Below are 22,133 nucleotides of genomic sequence, written 5' to 3'. Positions count from 1 at the left end.
GGCTGTTATCTTAACAGAAACTGTTCATAGCCTCCACAGCTGGGGATTGACATCTCAGAGTAACTCTTGGGCTCAGAAACCAGAAAGCAAAGAGAAAGATTCCAAACAAACTGTCTTGTTCCTTCTGTTATTGTTATGGTTTTTGGGATCTGACTCATGATTTTACACACTTGGCTTTGGCAGTACTTCCACTGAACAATCTGCTCTCCCTACATCGCAGGGCTGGACTGAGTGAAAACCAGTGACTTTTTAAAGCTCTTTCAAGTTCTGCCTGAGTCTGCAAAGGCAACTGGGAAGGGGATTAATCCTGGAGCTGGAATATTTCTCTTCTCTGTATCAGCTGCCTTAAGGGCTTTTTAGAGTGCCTGGTCACTTATCACTGCCATCCTGCTGAAGGGCACAGCCTAACAGGACTATGAGTGTTGTTAGTGGGAGAGGCCGTGAGAACTGCTGTGGTCCCAGGTCCCGGCCTCGCAGCTCTGCAGTATTTCAGCACGTGAAGCAGCTGTTTTCAATGGCAGGCTTCCTGGGCTGGTGGCGTTTGTTAAAACAGGCATTTATTGCGAGATAATGGTGGGGACTGGCAGCCTATTTATATCACAGCTGAGTTTTATATTATAAATTACATCAACTTTTGGAGTGCCAGACTTCCCAGAGACACGGTTAATTCCTGCCTGACTAGGACCCTGTCTCTGTTCCAGAGTCTGCAGTGGTGGCTGATTTATTTTACTGGGGGTTTTCATCAAAACCTCTGGCTTTAACCTATACAGCTCTACGTGACTTGGGTTCTCCCTTGTCTTGAGATGTCTCTCTCTTCCTGAGTGTTAACATGGTAATAACAGTCAAATGAAGTATTCCAGCCAACATATCTCTGATCTAGTTAGGAAAAGCTGATGGCAGTCCAGTTTTGGGGTGAGGGAAGGGTTGTGGTGGTGATACTGCTGTGAAAGGACCTCAGAGTCTGCACAAGGACTTCCTTTGCTTGGTGACAGCAGGATGGCGCATGAGGCTAGAGCTCTCTGTGTGTTTGTTGTCTAGAAGCAGTGTTTCTCACAGGTGTGCTTGGATCCCATGGGGATGGAGAGTGCAGCCAGAGAGGGAGGAATGTGCTAGGAAAGCCCAGCAGCCGCATGTGAAGATGGTGGGATGTTGGATGCTCCTGCAGCCTCCTGGGGCTGTCCTGAGGAAGGGGTCCTCAGCAGAAGTTTCAACCCATCCACAGGGTTCCCATGCAGCTGGAGTTTAATGTCCACCTTGTGTTGTCGAGCAAGGTTTCATTACTCTTTGGCCAGCTGGCCCTTTCCTTCTTGGAAGAATGACACTGTTTTACAGTGTGTTTTCTATTAGTCTTGCTCAGAGCAGCGAGCCTGGTCCTACCTGAGCAGGCTGTGGTCTCCTGGCTCTTGCTGTCTGCGATACAAACAGGATTTGGCATTTGTTGACTTGAGAAGTGTTACGGTCCAGCATAAAATAAATAGTGCTTTCCTCCCAGGGTGCAAACTGAAGCTGATGTGCTGTAATTAGGAACACACACAGGCTCAGAGTGTGATTTGAGCATGAAGTTAATGAACTGTAAGTCCCCATAGCTGTGGAGGAATTTGAGTGCAGTGACTCCAAAATCAGCTGTGGAGGGAGAGCTGGAAAGCGCAGGGAGGGGGACAGGCCGCAGTGGGGGGGAGGAGGATCATGCAAATCAGACCCCGAAACAGAGGTAACCCCCCAGAAAGGTAACACTCAATCCCTTACTTTGGGGTTGGCGTCCTGTCCTTGCCCAGAGTGCTATAGGCAGGGATAGGCCATACGTGCTCTACAGACCATGCTACTTATTTCTGAGCTTTCTGAAATGAGTATTGTTGGAGAAGAGCTCTGCAGAGGCCAGTGAAGTGGGAGCAGAAGCAAGTCTCTGATGGAGGTGACCTTGTGTTAGGGACCCATGGCAGCAGTAAGTCTGTGACTTTGAAGGTCATGTGCCTGCAGAGAAGAGATGGAACCACTCTTGTGCTGCCCCAGACGGTTGCCACCACCATGGGGCTGAGCCCCATGACCACTAACTGCCTTTCTGTGTCTCCTCAGCTGTCTGTGACCCGCCATGCCAGAACAAGGGCTCCTGCAGCCGGCCCCAGGTCTGTACCTGTCGCTCAGGCTTCCAGGGCTCCCGGTGTGAAGAAGTTGTTCCCGAGCAGGAGTACCACCCACCTGGTGCCGCTGCCGCCTTCCAGCCCTCCACGAGCTCCCTGCGGAGGAGGACCAGCACGGCAGGGAGGGATACATCCCTGCAAGGGGCTCAGGCACCTGTCCCACGGCACGTCCCGACTGTGTAAGTTAAACCCAGTTCCTGGCAGGATGCTCCTCCAAGCCCACAGCAGATAACCCCATGCTCAGTCAGGCCACAGCCTCTGCTCTGTGAGACCAGGCACTTTGGCCCCTGGGGGAGGCTCCTTCCTAGCCACTGGGAGCTGATGTAAGGGGATTGGGTCTTGATGTCCCTCCAAGGGACTTGGTTTGTCCCCAGCACTGTGTTATGGTCCCCAGGCATATGCAGAAATGGGACAGGCTCACAATGGTCCTATGCGGAAAGAGTACTGTGAAGTTCAGCAACTTTCCCATGTCCAGTTGGTGAAGAGCCTCCATTTAGTAGCAGCAGGGTGGATGGACGAGTGTGGGTTAAATCTCTTTCCCAAGAGGATGTGTTTAGAGCAATAGTAGTACCTGCAGAAGGGTACATATATCTGAGGTGCTGTTAATCTGCGCTATAAGTGCTGGTATGAACAAAGCAATGATACTCAGAGATGTCTCCTGGTAGACTCTAGCTGTTACTGAGCCATTCATTCCGTATTTCTGTGCCATATTTCAGTGCCACCTTGGCAGATGCCTGTTTATTGGGTACAAAGATGCAGCTGATGGAGGTTGCAGAGCCCCATGCAGGAGGTCCGAGGTGTCTGTTAAGCTCACAATGACAGTGGTGACATCGTCCGGTCATTTGGGTGAGGAAGAGCTTATGGTTTCAGCCCACCTGCCTCAGATCAGTGCTGAGGTGCTCTTGTACCCAAGCTGCAACTCCTCCACGCTTTCGGTTTTGTGGAGTCCTGCTGAAGCTGTGGGTGTTCTGCTGAGGAAGGCAGTAAAGGTGGGGAAGGTGCCTTTCCATGCAAGCACTGCCAAGCACTGCTGCTTTGCTGATGGCTCAGCGGAGATGGAAAGGTGGGAATGGTGCCTGCTGCTATACAACAACCCACACATGGTGATTGGTTTTGGCTTTGTTTTGGTTGGTTTTTTGCTAAATCATCTCTGCTGTTCCGTAAGGGTCCATGGCTACAAGAGCAAAGTGTTAGGATGCACCACCCCTAAAGGCCCATGTCTGTCTTGCTGCTGCTTGCACAGTTGCTGGGCCAGAATAACTGGTTTTGTTGGTAGCCACCACAGCAGAGGACTTATATGTGGCTTCCAGCAGAAGTCCCTCAGTCATAGTCAAGAAAACATTACAGCAAATTCCAGGTGCCTAACCAGGAGGTAACTTCCATTCTTCCTTCTGTTTTCTGAACTGTTTTGACTTTCTCTGTCAGTGCCACTTAGAACTGCCTGAGGAGAGAACAATTTGGCCTTTGTTTTTTCTCTGTTCCTGAAGTTGATTTTAACATGCCTATTGCACCTGAAGTAGCTGTTGCCTTTCTGTCTCTTCTGAACCAGAGGCAATTTGTGTGCTGGAGACGTTTCTAGACACTTACTTTCATCCATCTACAATTTTGGAGGGGCTCAAATGACTGATGGGGAGTTGACTGATACGAGGTAGTTCACTGAAGCTGGCATACCTCAGTGCCCAAATGAAAGATAATCTGATGGGAACCAAATTCAGTCAAGGCAGAGGTGATGCTGGCGGGGAGAGGTGGCCAGGCCCCTGTCATCGCTGCCCTGAGAGGGGCTTGGTGCTCGAGCAAGCACGCAGCCCTAGCACATGCCTGCATTACTGACAAGTTTCCCCACAGCGGTGACCTCCTCCTACCCCTGTGTGCCACGGTGTGTGGAGGGGCTGCAGGGGACGGAGAGCAGTGCCCTTGGAGATAGAGCACCTGTTGAAGGCTTTCCCAGTAAGGAACATGACCTCAGGCTCTGCACAGAGGACAGCGGGCTGTGCCCGCACTGGCAGAGCATTCCTGTCCGCACAGTCAGACGCGGTGTCTAGCAGTCACTGAGCTGGGATTGCTGAATGCCCAGCTGCCTGCCACTACCTTAAATCCTCTGGCGCTGTCCCAGAGAAATAGGATGCCATTAAGGACTGTGCCATGCCTTTCCTCCTTCCCTCCCCCTGGAAGCCATAGAGCATTGCCTTATCCCACACTTGAGCGAGAGCATTTGACGTCCATCCTTTGTGATGGCCTCAAGTAGGACCCTGGGACACATCCACTACTGGTTACTTTCTCGACCCATCCTCAAGGGTTTGTCGAGGCTGCAGTGCATGTCTCCAGGAGGGATTTCTCACTGCCCATTTGGGTACCGTGCTTCAAGCTGTTGCCTTTCCTGCCTGGGCATTGTGTAGCAGCCCTGCTTTGCAGGCTGGTGTGGGGCTACATGTGCCCTGGCAGTGGTCAGCATTGAAATGCCTCACTGCAGCCCCTGGCTATTTTCCCATACAGTTCAGTTGCTTTGGTTTTGTCTGTGCCCTGTATAACATACTGCATGCAACTAGCATGACCTAAAAGTCTTGCTGCTGTTAAATTGGTTCTTGCCCTAATATTTTGAAGTGGTCCCTTCAGCCTGCCAACTTCTGGGTTAGCTGTGGAGCCTGTAAGAGTGAGCATCTGCAGCCAAAGTGCATTCTTGCTGTTAGTGCACCTAGCCATGCCCTCCCACTCCGTCCCGTGCACTGGCATTAGTCCTCATCTGGCCCTTGGGTGAGTTGGCTCAGTTCACACAACAAAATTAAGGATAATTTTCCGCCACTCCATTGGGCTAAATTGGCTCATTGAAAAATCATGGGGACCAGGATAATTGGGCAGAATTGCAAGGCTAGCAGTGGAGGGAAGGAGATGGGCAGACTCCCCTTTTGGAGGAAGCCACATGTTAGATTGGTCATTTGTCTCATGAAAACGTGCTCTTAGACTTGTCTGAACTTGGACCCTGCTTCATGCAGTTACAACACACAACCATAGAATCATAGAATAGTTTGGGTTGGAAAGGACCTTAAGATCATCTAGTTCCAACCCCCTGCCATGAGCATGGTTACCTCCCACTAGACCATGTCATTCAAGGGCCTGTGCAGCCTGGCCTATCCTCTGTCTAACATCATCTATTTCTGTGCCACCACTAGAGTACTTCCGATGCTTCTGCATCAGGCTTTCTCCAAACAGTTGGACAGTAGCAGCAAAAGCAAGAAGCATATTGGCCTTCACAAAGCTAGGTAGAACTTACTCATACGTGCTTGTATGAGGATAGATTCTTGGGCACTGCAGACGCAGGGTCACCTTCACTGGAGTTCAGTTTAGTGTCAAATCTGAAGGGAACAGCTTCGGTTTTCCAGTCCCTGGTCTCCTGTATAAGGATGGGTTGTTCTGATGGGACACTGACTTTTTCTAGTCAGTTCAGCATGATCCTACAGCAGCTGGCTTGCTTGTATCATTTGTTGATAAGGAAGAGGTAAAAAAAGCTCTTGGGTGTCTTGGTGGATGGACGACACTGGTGGTTCCAGGTCAGCTGTTGTGAGAAGGATGAGCCACCAGTCCCCAACCTCTTTGCACACTTACATTCCTAACAAGGGGGAATTGAGCAAGAGTGGGAGCTTATAGACCTCTAAGCTTCACCTTGTTGCACCAAGGCAGGAAATGAATCCTCACATCGATACATTTGCTTTCTCCTTTTCCTTATTTATGTGTATATTAGCTTTATTTGTGTTTGTATGGAGCTAGCAATCAGAAGCTCTAATGCAGTAGAACAGCTGTATGAAAATGAAACAAAACCCATGAATCCTCCCCAGAGACCTGCTCTCTAAGTAGAGATGGGGTTGATTTTGGTTCAGTGTGTTCTGAAGATAGTCTTCAGAAAGAGTTAGGAGAGTAACCTCCTGGGTTGTTCAGGAGCTTCCTGAACCAAAATGTTCCCCACTTGCCTGAGTGGTAGGTCTGCATTAAAATGTTTTCCCTTCCTCAGCTAGTTGAACTTGCTGCTTACAGTGACTGCCTCTTCACTGTGGAGAGTAGCTTGATCTGCAGGTAGGAAGTCTTTTGGAGTCTGGAGGAGCCTATAAAACCTTGGTGAAAAGCATGACTAGGCAGTGCCTGTCTCCATGGTCCTCTTTCTGGTACATACGCTCAGGCTCTCCAGAGCTCACTTACACCTGGAAGCAGAAGCCGTGGTGCCTTCTGTGGCTTCCCTGCTGGGAGAGCCCAGGAAGCATTTCTGACAGTGGAAGATAAGTGACTGTCAGTCTTCTGCCCTCAGCCTTGGTGAGAAGTAGCAGCACCTTGACAGTAGGGTTGTACTTGTCATACACAACTGGTGTACCGATTGAAATGGAGAGGTTTTTGAACTTGGCAGGTGTGGAGGTTAGGAAATGGGTATGTGGTCATTTGCAATGTAGCTGTCATAGATCCATTTCTGGGCATGCTGGCAGTCCTGGGAGGATGTGGATGTGGGCATCAGCCAGAGTGTTGCCCAGCCAGAGTGTACAACAGCTGTGCTGAGCACAGGTGTCAGTGCTGCAGTGCTACACATAGCCATTAGTGCCTCTGGAGAGCTACTGGGGAAGTCACTGCATCCTTGCCTTGCCCTTATGGTGCTCACTGTCTCTTCCTGAGACTGAAGAAGGCGGCATACCCAGCCTTACCTGAGGTGAGCAATGCCCAGGGCAAGACGTGGCTAGGAGAAGGGTATCTCTGAGTTCACTTTGATGATAGCCGAGCTGAAGATGCTCAGACTTATCCCTTGAAACACAGGCTAATGGGTACCACTTCCCAAGTTCCTTCAGCAGGCCATGGTTCAGCAGAGGTTTAGAGTTGGGTGTCTGAGGGAGCCTGTGGGGACTTGTTAGCTGCTGCAGAAGCCGGAGGCCCCTGCACTGTGCTGTTTGGAACAGGGAGTACTCTGGAGAGTAAAATCCGGAGGGTGTTAGAGGCCCTTCCGGCATGGACTAGCTGCAAATCCTTCCTCCTCTTGATCTCAGCCTGAATCTCTGCCCGGAGAAGCAAAACCCCGACGATGATTGTGCGGGTGGAGCTGCATCTTGGTCCAGAAGCCGAGCTAAATGGAAACAGCTTTGTTTTCCTAAGGCTGGAGTATCAGCAGAATTCCTGTTTATTTAGCAGGGAGTGGAAAAGCTTTGTGCCCCTGCCCCTCACCATCGGGATGGACACGGCCACTGCCTTTGATTCCAGGCAGCACAAGAGGAGGGTCCTGCCACTGCCACCCGACAAGAGCCCCCCTGCAGGAGTGCCACACATACGTCTGTAACTGGCATTGAGACAAGGGAGCTGTGCTGCCCAGATGGGATGTGTGTCCTGGGAAGCAAGGCATCCTTCTTCTTCACAGAAAAGAAGCAATGACTGGGACCTGCAAAACATTTTCCTAGTAACCCAGGCAAGGGAAAAGGATATAGCTGTGGTACAAGGTGCTGAAACACTGTGCAGACAGCTTAATACAGCTAAGCTCTTGAGGGCAGGGAGCCTCCTCTGAGAGGGCTCTGTTTAGGCAAGGCAGTTACTGGGAGTTGCCTGGTGTTTGCAGGATGGAAAAGGAAGAGGCTGAGTTGCGACATGCCTGCCCCATGGACTTCTAATCTCAGAGACTCCTCTTCAGCACCCTAGAAGAGACATCTCCTCCCTTCCTGATGAGAGGAAGGGCTATATACAGCCCTTGAGGAGTTGTGGCAAGAGCTCCTGGCCTGGAGACACCAGGAACCACATGCCAGTAGGCAGGCTCTGCCAAAATGTCTATTCTCTCTCCTGGAAGTGAAGGATGAGAACAGCAGGGAGCAAGCAGAAGGCAGGATCTTGGGTGTGTGGCAGAGATAAAGAAAGTATATTTCCCTCCTTTTGAAAATGGGCTGAAGCCAGGTTCCGTTCTGGTGTCAGACAGATGGCTAGCACAGTCCTTTGCAGAGGAGTGAACCTAAAGGTCTCCACCCTGAGGTGGCCACCAAAAACATGACGTTGAGAACTGTCTTGGCAAAATCACCTTGACCAGCTTGTCACTGAGGACTAGTAAGTGAAATCAAAGTTCATTGTGAGATCACTTGATTTTTAAACATGCTGCTCCAAACAGATGGATTTGCCTTAATTGTTAAAGCAGGATCTAGAGTCTCCTGTCTTGCCAGCTTTGAACTTTTCCATATTCATGAGAAAAGGGGGAGATTTTTACTGCCTTACTTGGGTTGCTGCTGACTGTCCGGGACTATTTGTCCAGGGTGCGTATAGTACTAGGAGGGGGTCTATACTAGCCACGTACCTACTGAACACACCTCCTGTTCTTCTGCTCACTTACAACTGTTGCTGCTCACTTTACACTTAGGAAGGTTACAATTCACTGCTACCCAAACAGCAGAGAAAGTAAAAGCTGAGCCTGGCTGAGAAGCACCCCCCAGCCTAAGTGTGTTCCCATGGCACAGACTGTGTCAGGTTTCCTACTTTGTTTGGGATAGAACCAGTCCAGCAAATCCATAGCGTGTGATGTTAAATTCCTGGGGTAAACTGCTGGTGCCAGCCTTGCCTCTGCCACTGCGGGGTCTTTATGCTTATTACCTGAATGATGCATTTCCCCAGTGCAGATAAGCCCTAATTGCAGCATTCTAAGGTGCTTCCCTTTGGCAATACAGCTTTCACAAGGTGGCCAAGCATTTGCGTTCCTTGATCCTGAGCCAGCTTTCAGTGGATATCTGAGCCCTTGTTAAAAAGTTGAAACTAAAAATCTAGTGCCAGGCCATGTGAGAATATGTGAGAAGAGATTCCACTCAGGGCAATGAGATCTCCATAAGCTCCAGATCCCAGCCCCTCTCCTGCTTTGACACAGTTGAAAGCCCTTGGCAAGCTGGCTGGGAAGCCTAAAGGAAAAGCTCAAGCTACCCAAGAGGAGCATAAATGTCATTTTTCTTATATAAAATACTTCTATTTTTAAATTACATGATAGACCTTCTCTAGCCTGGCACTAGATACAGTTGTTCTACTTTCTAGTGTTTTAAAGCTGTCAGCACCATTCTGGTTTATGTGTTTTATGTATTTACTTTCTAGGGGGTTGTGTACACTTCAGAGCAGCAAGAGGATAGCTGGCTTTTCAGGCTCCTTTTAAATTCCAAATATGGTCTTCACATTAGGCTTGGTTCTTCTGCACCTCCTTGGGAGCCATTCCTATAGCTCAATTCAGCCTCTAGTATTTGGGAGAAAACGTTCAAATGCACTATCCTTTCTAACGGAAAGAAAAATGCTACTGTTGGCATAGTCTGACACTACGGGTGCAGGGCACTGTACATGTGGTAGGTTAGGTAGTACAGAAAATCCAGTTTATAGCCTATTTTATATACTATACATATATCATTTCAGACATTTATGACAATACAATTTATAAAGCAGTTGTGTAAAAAAATGATGTTAGAAGAGTGCTAAGGCCACATGATCAAACGCTGGAGAGTTTTTCCCGCATGCCTGAATTAGGATTGTCATCCAGCCTGCTTTCAGCTCCCTTGTGCATATGGATTATGCTGCGGTTTCTCACACCTGACTGTATGCTGCCTTATTTGGTTTAAGCTGGTACTAGAACAAAATCAAAGCTGTTCTCTTTGGTTTCGAGTGTTTCCCATAAATCACCAAGTGCTGGCAAGCCAAAAGGGGTGAACTGAAGCTGATTTGAAACGGCTGAAATGGAGATGCAGAAGTCCCCATATAATAGATGCTTTTTTTCCTCTCCTTTCTTCAGAAGCATCCTGAGGAATGCTGCCCTGAGTCCTTGGTGCTGGATGGGATTGGTACCCAGCTCTCCGCACCACCTCATTTTTGTCTCATTTGCATGGTGACTCTCTTCAGGGACAAGCAGAAATTAAACATATAGGCAGGAATTAAGAAGAGATTCAGGCTGGAAAAATATCTGTTACAGCTGAAGGGAAACAGTCCTCCATGGGAGGAAGAAATCTGGAAGAAGGAGAGGCTGAGATTTTACAGAGTAGGAATGAACAGCAGATTAGGCACCAGAGAGTAATGCAGCTCGGCTGCATTAGGACCTTTGAGGCAAAAGACCTGGGTCTCATGGGTTTTTTTCCTCTGCACCCTGGGGTCCTGCACTGACTCAAGGTATTCCTTATTGCCAGAAAAGATCTTGACAAATTGGAAGGAATTCTGAGAACTACAAAAAGAGGGAGGGAGGGAGCTGAGGGGAATGGTTAACAGACCCACATCTGTAAAACTGAGCCAAACACTGGCCTTGAAGAATGGAGAGCATACTTGGAGGCTGAGGCTATCTGGAGGGAGCAGACAGGGTGTATTAGGTTGCCTGTAGCCTTGGCAGGGTGGCCATGCTAATTTTTCAGCTACGAGGCTTTCTACAGCAGGGAAGTGCCAAACTCTTCCAGGGGTGTAATGACAGGTTGATAACAACACTGGAGCTCTGCCTTCTCCATTGCTTTGGAGCTGCACTGCTGAGGAGCTGGGGCCCAGGAGCTGCCAAGGCAGGCCTTTCTGCCTGCTCCAGACCCCTTCGCACTGGGGATGCCATGAAACTGCTTCTTCCCTTGCTGATCCTTGGCATGGATATTGAAGGTCACGTGGAAGAGGTGGGAGAGCAGATTCACGGTCATGGTACTTCTGGAGCACTATCAGGCATCATGCATGTGTGGCCAGGAGCACTCCTGGTCCCTACCCAGGCTCTACTCTTCTGGCTAGTGAGCAACTGGAGCGATGGAGGCAGTGCAGAACAGTAGAGCATAGAAATCACCAGGATGCTCATTGATCCTCAACAGGGCTGAGACTCTGACAGTGGGCAGAAAAATGTCACATCCCAACACAGCTCTCGTGGCTTGAGTGTGGGTGAGGGAATCCTGCATGTGGCTGGAGATGGAGAGATGTGACCTACCTACATCAAGCCAATAGATCCAAAGGCCAAGTCCTGCTGGGTGTTCAGCAATTCTTTTAGCTTGAGATATGTCTTAGATCCCCAGTGTTCCCAGGGTGAGTGGGAGACCTCTCAGCACCTCCTGCTGTACATGAAAAGCCTTCCCTTCTCCAGATGAGAGGACTACACACATCTCCTTTCCACCCTGTTGTTCCTTTCCCCTCTGTGTGTGTCTGCAGCCGCAAGCTCTTCACCTCATTCACACGCCTGGGATGAGAGAGGCTTGCCTGCCCTCTCAGTGTCCCGTGTAAAGCAGGGGGCAGGCAGCTGGCTCCCCCCACTCCCCAGAGTGCATGTGGGTGTGAGGATGAATAGGCTAAAGTGTTTTTTCAGGGCTTTGAAGCTGGCAGCCTGGTGGAGGGGGTGTTTCTAGCCAACAAGATGGAGATGAAACAAGAGTGCTTGTTTTCTCCCTGCTGTACAGGGCAGACGAGTGACCTCCCTGCAGCTGGCAGGGAGGTTTTCACTGGCTGGTGCCTCTGCAGCAGGTTTCATTGGACAGGGACTGGGTCCTCAGCTCACGGTTGCATCTTATGGAGACACAGGGCTCTTTGGGCTGGAGAGCTGGGTATGCCTGTGGGCACAAGGGCAGATTGATGTGCTGTCCTCATCTCTTGTGTGCCTTTGCCCTAAATACAGGTCATTCCCCTGCCAGGCAGGACCCTGCTGCTCACTGTGGGAGGAGGAGAGGGGCAGCAGAGGCATTGCCATGGCTGGTGGTGGTGGCTGAACTCTCTGTGGGATAGTTACATTGCACAATGGACATCCCAGCTCTCCAACTGTGCCAGCATCTTACGCCTGGTTTTGTAACAGGGTAAAAGCTGTGGCTGTGGGTTAATATCTGCAGTAAGGTGGTGGCACTGATGGAGACCCTCCTGTGGTGGCAGCTGTTAAGATACATCTGAAAGGGTCTCTTCTCACCAAGGCATGAGCACAGCTGTACGACTGTGTCTGCCAGCAGTGCTGTGACTGCTGATTGCGCTGCTGAACACCATCCCCTGCAAGCAGGCAGGGGAGCCAACCGGAGCAGCATTCTCACTGCTTCAGCCCAAAGGAGCATGCGCCTGTGCTGGGGAGAGGAGGGCAGCACAGCCACCCATCTCGCCTGCCACTCACCGCACACAGCACAGGCCAGCCTGGGTGGTTCTGCCAGGGGGTGGAAGCTCGCCTGGCCTCCCTCTAAATCCCTGTTTTAGCCTATGGAGTGTGCAGAGTTTGGCCCAGATGTGGCATTTGTAATTGAGTAGCCTGGCTTGGTTCCTCTGCTGGCTTCATGGGAATCTCAGAGAGCTTGTAGGCTACATTTTGATTTTCCTGGGAGGCACTGGCCTGCATTTGAGCTCCGGAGACAGGCAGATTGCAAACAGCTCTTCATCATGCTTGCCATTTGGAAATCACAGTTCTGGACAGTTTATGGGTTAGCACTAAGGTCTGATGGATCCGGCCAGGGGCATGATCTGCTGCTCCTGGTGACAACCCGGTGTCATGGCCTTGCACAGGGCATGTTTCTGCAGCTTTGCTGGGACAGGCAGGTGCTGTTCCCATGCTTGGAGAGCTGGACTTCTTCCAGGGAGTCAGTTGCTCACTCCCGAATACATGAAAGCAAAGAAGAGCACTCCCAGAGTGGCGGGTGGCATGAAGGGCATTTAATGTCAGCAAAGAGCTGTGTGGAGATGTGTGAGCACCACTTTGGCTAAGAAGCGAATTAGATCCCCAGAGACTGGTTGAAAAGGTCCTGTTAGCCGTCTGTGTGCTCAGAGAGGGTCACTTATGCAGTGTCTGGCAGCTCCTGAGCAGATAAAAATAGAGTTCACAGCCCATCTCCTCCTCCCTCTTTGTTCTGATGCACTACATGGCAGGCTGGGAGCCAGCTCAGGTGTCTCTACAGCGCCAGCATTGTGTTGGGGGCCAGCAGAAGAAAGATCCCTGGGAGGCGGTGATGGAGGGACTGAGCTCGGTGGCATGGGGCAGACCCTCAGTGACTTTACTGTGCCACAGAATTGCACTTTGGTTGCTGCGGTTTGTAGTGATAGATCCAGAGAAACCTCAGCCAGCCACTGGCATGTATGTCAGGTGGAGCAGGGAGTTACCACTGCAAGATGGCATAGGAGAGAGCCCAAACCGAGGGCCATGTGGGCTCTGTGACAAGCCATGTGGTAGCTGTGGCAAGGGATCGTGGTACTGGGCTGACATGGCTCCTGGGCACGTGCCAGCAGCACTGAGTGCGCATGTGGGGCAGGGAGCCTGACACGCTGTGTCCTGTCTGTGCAGCCCCGCTTTGGCAGTGCTTTCTGTGCCCAAGGCAAGGGGTGTTGTCAGTGGCACCTCTGCCTGCAGGTGCTCCCCAGGTCTTGCAGTGAAGGAAGGATTTGGATGACTCCCTTCCTGCTTGCCCCATGACCTGACTGTGTGAGCTGTGCCTGCGGCACTGCGAGGTGAACGTGCTAAGGGACACCTTGGCAGATGAGCTCTGTTATGGTAAGCAGTAGGGTTGTCACTCACCTTTAATGTCCCTGTGATGGTCCAGGTGTCTCATTTGGCGTGATATCTGGCTGCGGGTGAACTGGGCATGAAGGTACCCAATGGTCATTCCTGTGACTTTCATGGTACACAGGTCCTGCTTGGCTCAGCTGGGAAGGTCTCCTGCCTGGAAGAGGTAGGTGACCCCTTCTTCTGGGCAGGAGAGCTTCCCTTGCCTTTCACCAAACTCTGGAGGGCAGGGCTTTGGTCTTTCTTGTGTCCCTGACTTGCATGGAGGGTACCAGTGCTAAAGCAGCTACAGGAGAGACAGTGGGAAGCCTGAAGCAAGCAGGTTTCAGAGCTATGTATGCTGCTCAAGGGGATGATAAACTGGGACAGGAATTATGGGCATATTGTGGGTGGGCCTGAAGTCAGGTGTCTTGTATGGTGTGGTTTCCCCCTTCCTCCCCGAGTCCTAACAGAGCTGTCATCCTTGTCAGCATGTTTGTGAGCTAATTGATAATAAACTTGATTGCTGTCTAAGCTATGCCTCTCCTGTGCTCCGGGGCCCACAGGCGGAGCCATGAATCCTGTCTGCCTGCTGAGGAACCTGTGCAGAGTCCAAGAAAGGGGAAGTTTCTGGTCTGCGGTCAATTTGCTGCTTCCAAGGCTGGCTGCTTCTCTCTCCCCTGTAGACACAGACTCTGGTGTTGAGGCTGCCCATTCTTCTGTGATGCTTTAGTGGAAAATCAGCAACTGCCGAGCATTACACAGGGGGAAGTGAATCACTGATTTTGGTCCCAGTGGCCCCAAGTGGGGAGGGCGTCTAGCCAAAGGGACAGGCAGACGGACAAGACAGACACCGAGTGCATTGTTCGGCGTTTAAAAACCAGGGGAGAGCCCGCCTGTTGTCCTGGCTGGTTATCAGGGCTGAGCATGACTCAGCCCCTGTCCTGGCTGAGCCCTCGCCTTGGAGCTGCGTGCGCAGGCGGAGGGTGGAGGAGCTGGGGTGGCCTTACCCGTGCTGCAGCAGCTCCCCTCTGTGGGACCCTGCTCCCAGCCCCACTGCCTCTCCGGGTGGCTGGAGGCAGCAGTTGCATCCCAGGCATCCCACTGGTTATGTTTGGAGAAATGGAGCTGGTTGAGCTCGGGCCTTGGGATGGAGGTGTCTGAACTCTCGGAAGATGGTTTCTTTTCTGAGGGCTGCTCATTTCTGCTGCATTTTGGCCAGTGCTCTCCCGCTCAGTTACTGCCCTCATGGGAATTACTCCTTAGGTCTCCATGGTCTCTATCATCTCTTCCTCATGCTCAGGGGGGTACAGATTTGTTTCCAGCTGCAAAAGTCACTCTGCACTCCTCATCTGACCAGCCCTTGCTTATCTAGGGTTAGCATCCCTCTCCGCTGACCACACTGTCCAGGATTCACTGCCTCCACAGTGCCTCAGGCCATCCACCCTGCTATGGTCAGTCAGGCTTTGGCTGGGGAGAGGGTGAGGCAGGCTGGATGAAAACTCAGTAATGCTCCTGTGGCACTTGGCTCTGCATTTCCTTCGCACAAACACAAAAAACACTTTTCCCCAGCTCACTGGTGATCTGGCCAAAGCCAACAGCTTGATGAAGAGCAGTTCATAGAAGCTAAATCCAGGAAAGACTGAGGTGTTGCTGCTGAGGGAGAGAAGTGCTTTGAAGAGTTTGCCACCCTTGCCTCCAGCCGCAAGGAGGGTGCCTGGCCTTAGGTCACTAAGAGAAGCCACAGCTGTGTACCTGCCTGGATTCCATGAGCTTTTGCTTACCCAGAGAACTATAGATCATAAAAAGTGATCAGAGATTGAAAAAATGCTTTCTATATACAGTGGGTTAGAAAAACAGTGCTGTTTTATGTACCACATGGTCTCTGTGATGTAGACTTGGTTACTGTGATTCTGTGTACCTAGTCCTGAAATTGCAGGCCTAAAAAAAACCCCATGTGGTTGATTCAAAACCAGAGGTCCTCACGTTCAGCTGTGTGGTTGCTGGGAGCCTGCCAGCTTGATCTTCTGCCTGCTGCCCTCAGCAGGGTGAGAGGTGCCTCTCACCTCCTCTGGGCAAGGAACTGACACCTTGCAGGTTCAGCTGGGACTGGGCAGGAGAATACAACAGTTCCGTACCTCCTCTTGCCTCCTGTCTCTAAAGTAAATGTAGAGCAGAGTGCAACCTGTAACCAAACTGATTTAGAGTAAGGTGTTTGTACACAGACAGAGGTGCAGTGGCTGGTGTGGATGTCCTTGCTAGATGTCTTACAGGTGTCATTTGGATCCTGCAGGGGTGTGTAGCACTAGAATATAAGGGACCAGGTCTCCCTCGGTTCTCCTGGCATGTCTCCTTGGGGGCTTATGAGGAGTCCAGGTCCTTGACTCAGAAGAGGGCAGCTACAAGTGCTTGTTGGGTAGTAATCTACTGTTGCAGATGCAGGTCAGTCTGTCTGCACAGCTCCATTCCATCTTGAATATCTGTTAATTTTGATTAGCACGTCATATGTGTAGGAGTGAAACTTTCCATGTACTGGTGATGGAGGTCTCTCAGCCAGTGACCTTTCAGACACCAGTCTGGTACAGATCCACAGAAGCACATACATCCATTCTCCTGGAAGGAGAATGCTGCTCCCTCCACATCCTTGACCAGTGTTTTTCCTGTGGCTGCTGCCGCTGTTAGCCTGACACCACAGAGGTGAGTGCCCCAGCACAGCCCAGAAGGAGAGATATCCTAGGAGTCTGCATGCTGGGTTTGCCCCACAGGCTATGCTTGACATAGAGAAAGCTGTCAGCAGCTCTGACAGCTGAGGAACAGGGAAACCAGCTGCTTGGCACGTGGTTGCCATAGAGGAAAAGACCACTGCCTCTTTGCAGAGATCTGTGCTGCCATGTGCCTGGCTGGAAGAGTGGGAGCAATGCTGTGCTGAGGGAGTCTTAAGGCTGAGCGAATGTGAAGCCCTGGGACTTCAGCTGTCCTGCAACATAGTGCTTGGGGTATCAACCTCCTCTGTACCTTCAGTGCCTCTTTCTTGAGCAATGGAGGTACAGAAAGTTCTCCACTCTGCTCATTTGGAGCCACCACATCTATTTTCCATCCTCACTCTTACCCCTAGGACAACCACACCAGTGAGAGAACCTTGTGGCAAGGAAGATCTCTGGGAACTGAGCAAGCTCCAGCCAAACATATTAAGACCCACCAAAAGGTTAGGGGTTGCTAGTGCCTTCTGGCCAGTTCTGTGCTGATGTGGTGAGCTTAGGTTGAATTCCTGAGACCCTCCTAGCAAGCCAGTCCCCTTCTGCCCAGTGGAGACTAATGCTGAAGGTTTGGAAGGGAAAAGCTATGTTTTGTATTCCCTAACCATGAGCCAGCTGCTTGGCGTGACTTGGGGATGGATTTGGGCTGGCAAACTGAGATGGAAAGATGCTTTTGCCATTGTGGCCTGGGGTAGGATGGTGTTACTCAACTCAGTCCACAAATCCCAGAGCTCATCTGCCTCGGATAGAACCAAATAAACAAATTAATTCAAAGCAAATCTGCCTCCCCCCACTGCGGCACACACTGGGATGCTTTGCCAGCAGGATCCCAGTAGGATGGCTCTTCCTCAAGTGTTGCATGCCATAGGGTAATGTTCCTCCACCATTTTTCCTTTGTGAAGTTGGCACTGCCCCTCACAGTAAGTGCATATAATCCTTTCTATATATATTTTTTCTTTTTCTGGTAACTGAAATGCTAATCATTATTTTATTTAAAGATCTTCATACATTGGCTTTTTTCTGTTTGTTTTGTTGTTTTTTTTTTTTTACAAAATCTGATGATGCTGGGAATGACAGGAATTGTCCCTAAAGCCAAGTTGTGGAATTCCTTCAGACAGGCGATTATTAGTGCCCAGCCAGGCCCTGTTACTTGCACACAGCATGTTCCCTTCCTCAAGGATAGATAGGATGTGGGTATTTTCAAGCACAGGAGCTGATATTTCTCTGTCTTATGCCACTGGTCACCTTTACACAGCAACTCTTCATAACTTGGGGCTGAAGTTGCCCTCAAGTGACCAGCACTAGGACAGTGAAAACTGCTGGACTAGGGAACTCGTAGTTCTTTTCCTTGGGTGCTTCTGTATATTGCAGTAAAAGCTTTGAGCCTCAGCCACATTCGCCCATAGGACTATGCTTGGGGTCTGTCGTCAGAGAACAAATGTGCCTGAGCTTCCAGGTCTTGGTCGCTCTTACCTAGTCTCCACAGAGCTCCATACAGCTTTTGCTTTGTCACTTACAAAACCAGGAGTAACAAAATAGGCAAAAAAGCAGTAGGTAACAGGAACCAGAAGTTCCTTGGCTGGCAGCAGGGCTGAATTAGTAGCTCAGCAATGTGTGGGCAGGTTGTGCCTGGCTCCTATGGCCATCAGGAGTAGGTGGTACTCTGCAGAATCTCAGGAGAGCTTCTGAAAGAGGCTGATAGGGGCTAAGGTAGGGCTGATGTAAAATGCATTTCTCTGCAACCATTCTGGTTAGTTCTTGCTGGTCATTGAAAAACAAGAGCTGTTTGCTGTCCCCATCCTAGTTTACATCTTGATTTTAACAAGACAACAAAGATTGTTATCAGCAGGCAATAATTTTGTGACCCATCTGTGCTCTTTGACTAATCCCACTTGCTGTGTCTGCAACCCTGAATGACCTTTAGCCAGGCTCCAGGCAGCATATGAACCTTCAGCCTGCAAAGCTGGGTGTCTGTCTAGCAGCATGGGTTACCTGTGCAGCTTAGCTTCTTCTCAGGACTCTTGTTCGTGCCTCCTCGCAGCAGCTCAGCCCTCATTTTCAGGGCTTTCCTATGTTAGAAACAATTAGGTAATGAGTATCTGCCCCAGGGACTTCTGTCTCTGGGATAAAACCATTCATCCTTGGATCCGTACAGATCAAAGCCAAAAACAATCAACAGATCAACAGATATCTAAAATCGCCTCCAGGACAGCACAGATTATGCATCTTTATTTAGTTACATTTGCACTATTGCAGTTATATCTCCCAGTGACACATTTTCCTCTCCCGAAGCAATTGTTTGGGGACTTGAGGAATCCAGTACTTGGGGTGACATTGCAGAAGGAAAACAGCTCTACCGCTGCATGTGAGCATGGTTCATAGTAGGGAATCATTTGGCTTTGTTTTGCAGATGTTGTTTCATAGTCTGCTTTTCTTGGTTAGATTACAAGGCTCTTTACACCTGGTGTTTTGTTCTCGTGGAGAAACCTGTGCCCTGTAATCAGAGCACCTCTTCATCTTCTCTTTGCTAAATTGAAGAGATGGAGTACTTCAGGTTTCTTACAGAAAGGCATTTCACCACCCCTCCAATTATTTTTGTCATGTTTTTTCCATATCCTCTCTAGTTTTCAACATCTCTTAGAAGATGTGACATACTTCACATCAGAGCTAGATGTGATGTTTTAACACACATACACCCTGCTGGGATGAGGATGTGTAGGGAGGCAAAAATACCATCCTGTTCCTGCAGTGTTCCACTGCCCGGATGTCAGGGCATTGGACTGACAGTTAATACTTAATTGCTCATCATTACCCCAGAAATCTTCTCATAATTGCTGTTTTCCAGGATTGTCTCCTATCCGCAGCTGCCGCCTGCATTCATTCTTCATAGAAGTGTAATTCTGCATTTGGCTTCATTAAAACCCCATATTGCTTGGATGGATTGGCCCTCCACAGTGATCCAAACTGCTCTGTGTGGTTGCTCTGTTCTCATCACGATACACCACATTGCAGATCTGTGTGTCAGCAGCACACATTATCAATACCGATCGTATGTTTATTTTGAAATAAAAATATTTATTTCCAGATGAAATCCTTGAATCCTGCCAGGCCTCGTACTGTTCATCCTGGAACCCATCTAATTCCCTCCCCAGTGACAACTGCGTCTTGTGTTCTGTCACACAGCCAGTTTGTTATTCATTTCACATGTGCCTGATTGACATTGTACTGCCCTGTTTATTGTGTTTTATTGAATAGCATGGGCTCTCAGACTGTCGGTGTGCATGTATGTAATTTCTATCAAGTTATGGAAATAGACTCCTTTGACAACAGTGGTTCTGCATAAACCCCATTGATTTGACATCACTTCTATTCTCCTTTCCTTTAGTTCCCAAATTATTGACCTGTGCGTCATCTTTTCCGTTGTGTTGCTCAGGGCTGATTTCAGGCTCGCTGGCTGACAGTTACCTTGTGTATTGTATTTGACCTGTTTGAATACCAGCACAGCACTAGCTCCCCTTCCATCTCCCCACATCTTATTGTTATTCCAAGCCAGGAATGTCAGTAAGCCAGAGCTGCTGTCAGCCAACTCTTGTTCAGTCATCCAGGCTTGTTGGGTTTAGAAGTCCGTGTTCCCTATAGACACAGTAACACCTCCCCTGTGCTGTCAGAGGGAGGTGGTAAAAGCCATAAAATGGGATGGATGTCTCTGGTGATTTGGATGTTTCTGATGGACGTTTGGTGGGACAGAGCTAGCCTCTTTGCCCCAGCCATTTGGTCAGAGATGGAGGTGTTGGGTAGGGTATGCAGAAGACCTGTCAGTACCTACATTAGGTTGCAAAGCAATCCAAGCTGGGACTTTCAAAGAAACTCAAGGGGCATATGGGCAGCCAACCTGTTTTGGCTCCTGGGGTACTAAGGCCTTTTTCCTTGCAGGTATTGCATGTGAGAGTCAGGGAGGCATTTGCTGCTAAGCACAGAGCACCCTCTTGGAGGCTTAGTGCTGCCATTTAGTAAAAAGGAATGGAAGCAAGGGCTTTAGAGCAAGATGTGCTGTTTTCCTGGTTTAATGCAGAGAGCTCTGCCTAGCAGTCTACATGGTATAAGAAGTGTGACCTTGTGAGCTGGACGGCTTCTCCATGCTTAGTCCCCAGGAAACACCAGAAGCCATAAATGCAGTTACTGCAGAAAGTTGTAACTGCACTTACAGGCTTGAGTTCTTGGTCATTCTTTCTTGTTTGTGACACTCATTGGCCAAGGTTTGTTTATTTGCTTGGTGTGGCTTCTCTTCTGACTGCCTTGGTGGTTTTTCAGTGCTCCTTTTGGGTCAGAGAAGGCAGACCCTGAGAAAGCTCCCACATTAAGAGCAAGTTTATTTGGGGCTGCTTGTGTTTGCTGTGGTGGGGCAAGGAGCAGCCCCTGGGCGTGATGGGCAGCAGAGGTCGGTGCAGTTACTCGTGAGGAGTATCGATTCACTTTTTCTCTTCCACAGGACTCAGAGCAGAATTGGCTCTCCTGTCTCCCCCCAGCATGCAGGGCCATCACGGACTGTCCGGCGCTACCCAGCCAGCGGTGGCCAACTCACCTCTAATGCACTCCCCAATGGGAATGGACATGAGCAGGGCAGCTCTGGACCACACTTGGCTTCCCAGGAGCACACTGTGCCTGCAAGGGGTAAGGCCTCCAGGGCTGTCACTGTTTCAGGGCTTCTTGTTGGGGTGTTGTGGGGAAGGGCAATAGTGCGAGTGGGGAACCTCAAGAAACCCTGGATTCCCAGGATTGTGCTGCGGGGTGGGATGGAAAGGGAATTGCTGGGATTGGTGAAGAAAGAGACCCTACCAAAGGGGGACAGACCAGGGGAGAGGAGCCAGGGGGCTGTGAGAGATGCCTCCCAGAGGTGTTCAGCATCACCCCAGCATGCTGCCTCAATCAGGGGGATTGCCTCAGTCTGCAGGAATGGTGTCTCCCAGTTTAATCCTCAATCTGAGCAGCCCTCGAGGTCAGATTGTGCAACCAGCATCTAATTCTTCCCTTTGGCTGCCCCCATGGTGCCTTCTGACACGAGCGGGGATCAGGCCAGGCTGCTGGGACGTGCAGTTGCTGAGCCTCAGCACCTCCCCAGCTAGGACAGATGCAAGTTGTCTTCTGCAGCTTGGCTCCCCCTGAAGCTGTGATTCCCCAGTGAGGCATCATGTGGCATCTTAGCCCTTCTGAGTAGGACAGTGAGCCTAAGTGAAGCTGTAATCTGGATGTGGGAATTGAATGGGATAGCGGGGATTGAGCACAGCAAGGGGGGCACCCACAGAGATGGCTGTGTCGGTGGGCTGGGGTGAAGAGCTCTGGTGTTGAGCCAGCTGGTTCATGGTTAAACAATAGTTCTGTCTGATGCCTGTTTTCTGCAAGCCCCTGAGAACTCTGAGTGTGATTTCCCCCCATATCTAACGTGAGGATCGTGAGGGTCCAGGAGGGGACCACAGATAACTGCAGGAAGCCAGGGGACACCTGTAGGGAGACATTGGTTTTTTCAAGCCCTGTGCTCTACTTTATGGGTACCAGTGTGTCTGTGCATTTGGGAAATCTTCCAGTGGATCAAGGGCAGCCAGTCTCCTGGCTATTGACTTGGCTGTAGAAGGAGTACTGCCTAAAGAGTAAAATACGCTTTCCATGCTGGGGTTAGTCCACGTGTGTTCCTTCACAGGGAGTTATGCCACTCCAGCTGGGCAGGCAGAGCATGCTGCTTGCCATTTTTCATGTGTTCACAAACCCTTACTGATGCTGGAGCAGGGGGCAGGCTGGAGTGAGCAAGGGGTATAGAGACACTGCCCTGCT

The 22,133-nt window shown here is 50.1% G+C and overlaps 1 protein-coding gene across 4 annotated transcripts in view; it reads left to right on the top strand.

Moving 5' to 3' along the window:
* The window catches only part of LTBP2 (latent transforming growth factor beta binding protein 2), a 70,988-nt gene that overhangs the window by 12,125 nt on the left and 36,730 nt on the right, over positions 1–22,133 (top strand). For 3 of the 4 annotated variants that reach the window (XM_061367374.1, XM_061367373.1, XM_061367372.1), the window contains exons 3-4: positions 2,074–2,317; positions 20,797–20,978. In XM_061367374.1, the coding sequence (XP_061223358.1) occupies positions 2,074–2,317; positions 20,797–20,978 (426 nt within the window). The remainder of the gene's footprint in view (positions 1–2,073; positions 2,318–20,796; positions 20,979–22,133) is intronic. The other variant, XM_061367375.1, reaches the window with a different exon arrangement.

Source organism: Neopsephotus bourkii, unplaced genomic scaffold, assembly GCF_033783945.1.
Source record: "Neopsephotus bourkii isolate Nb327-2 ecotype Australia unplaced genomic scaffold, CSIRO-AGI_Nbou_v1 NB_1376, whole genome shotgun sequence".
Lineage (NCBI taxonomy): Eukaryota > Metazoa > Chordata > Aves > Psittaciformes > Psittacidae > Neopsephotus > Neopsephotus bourkii.
The sequence above is the reverse complement of the archived record's forward strand: the minus strand, read 5'-3'. Positions and strand labels throughout refer to the sequence as shown.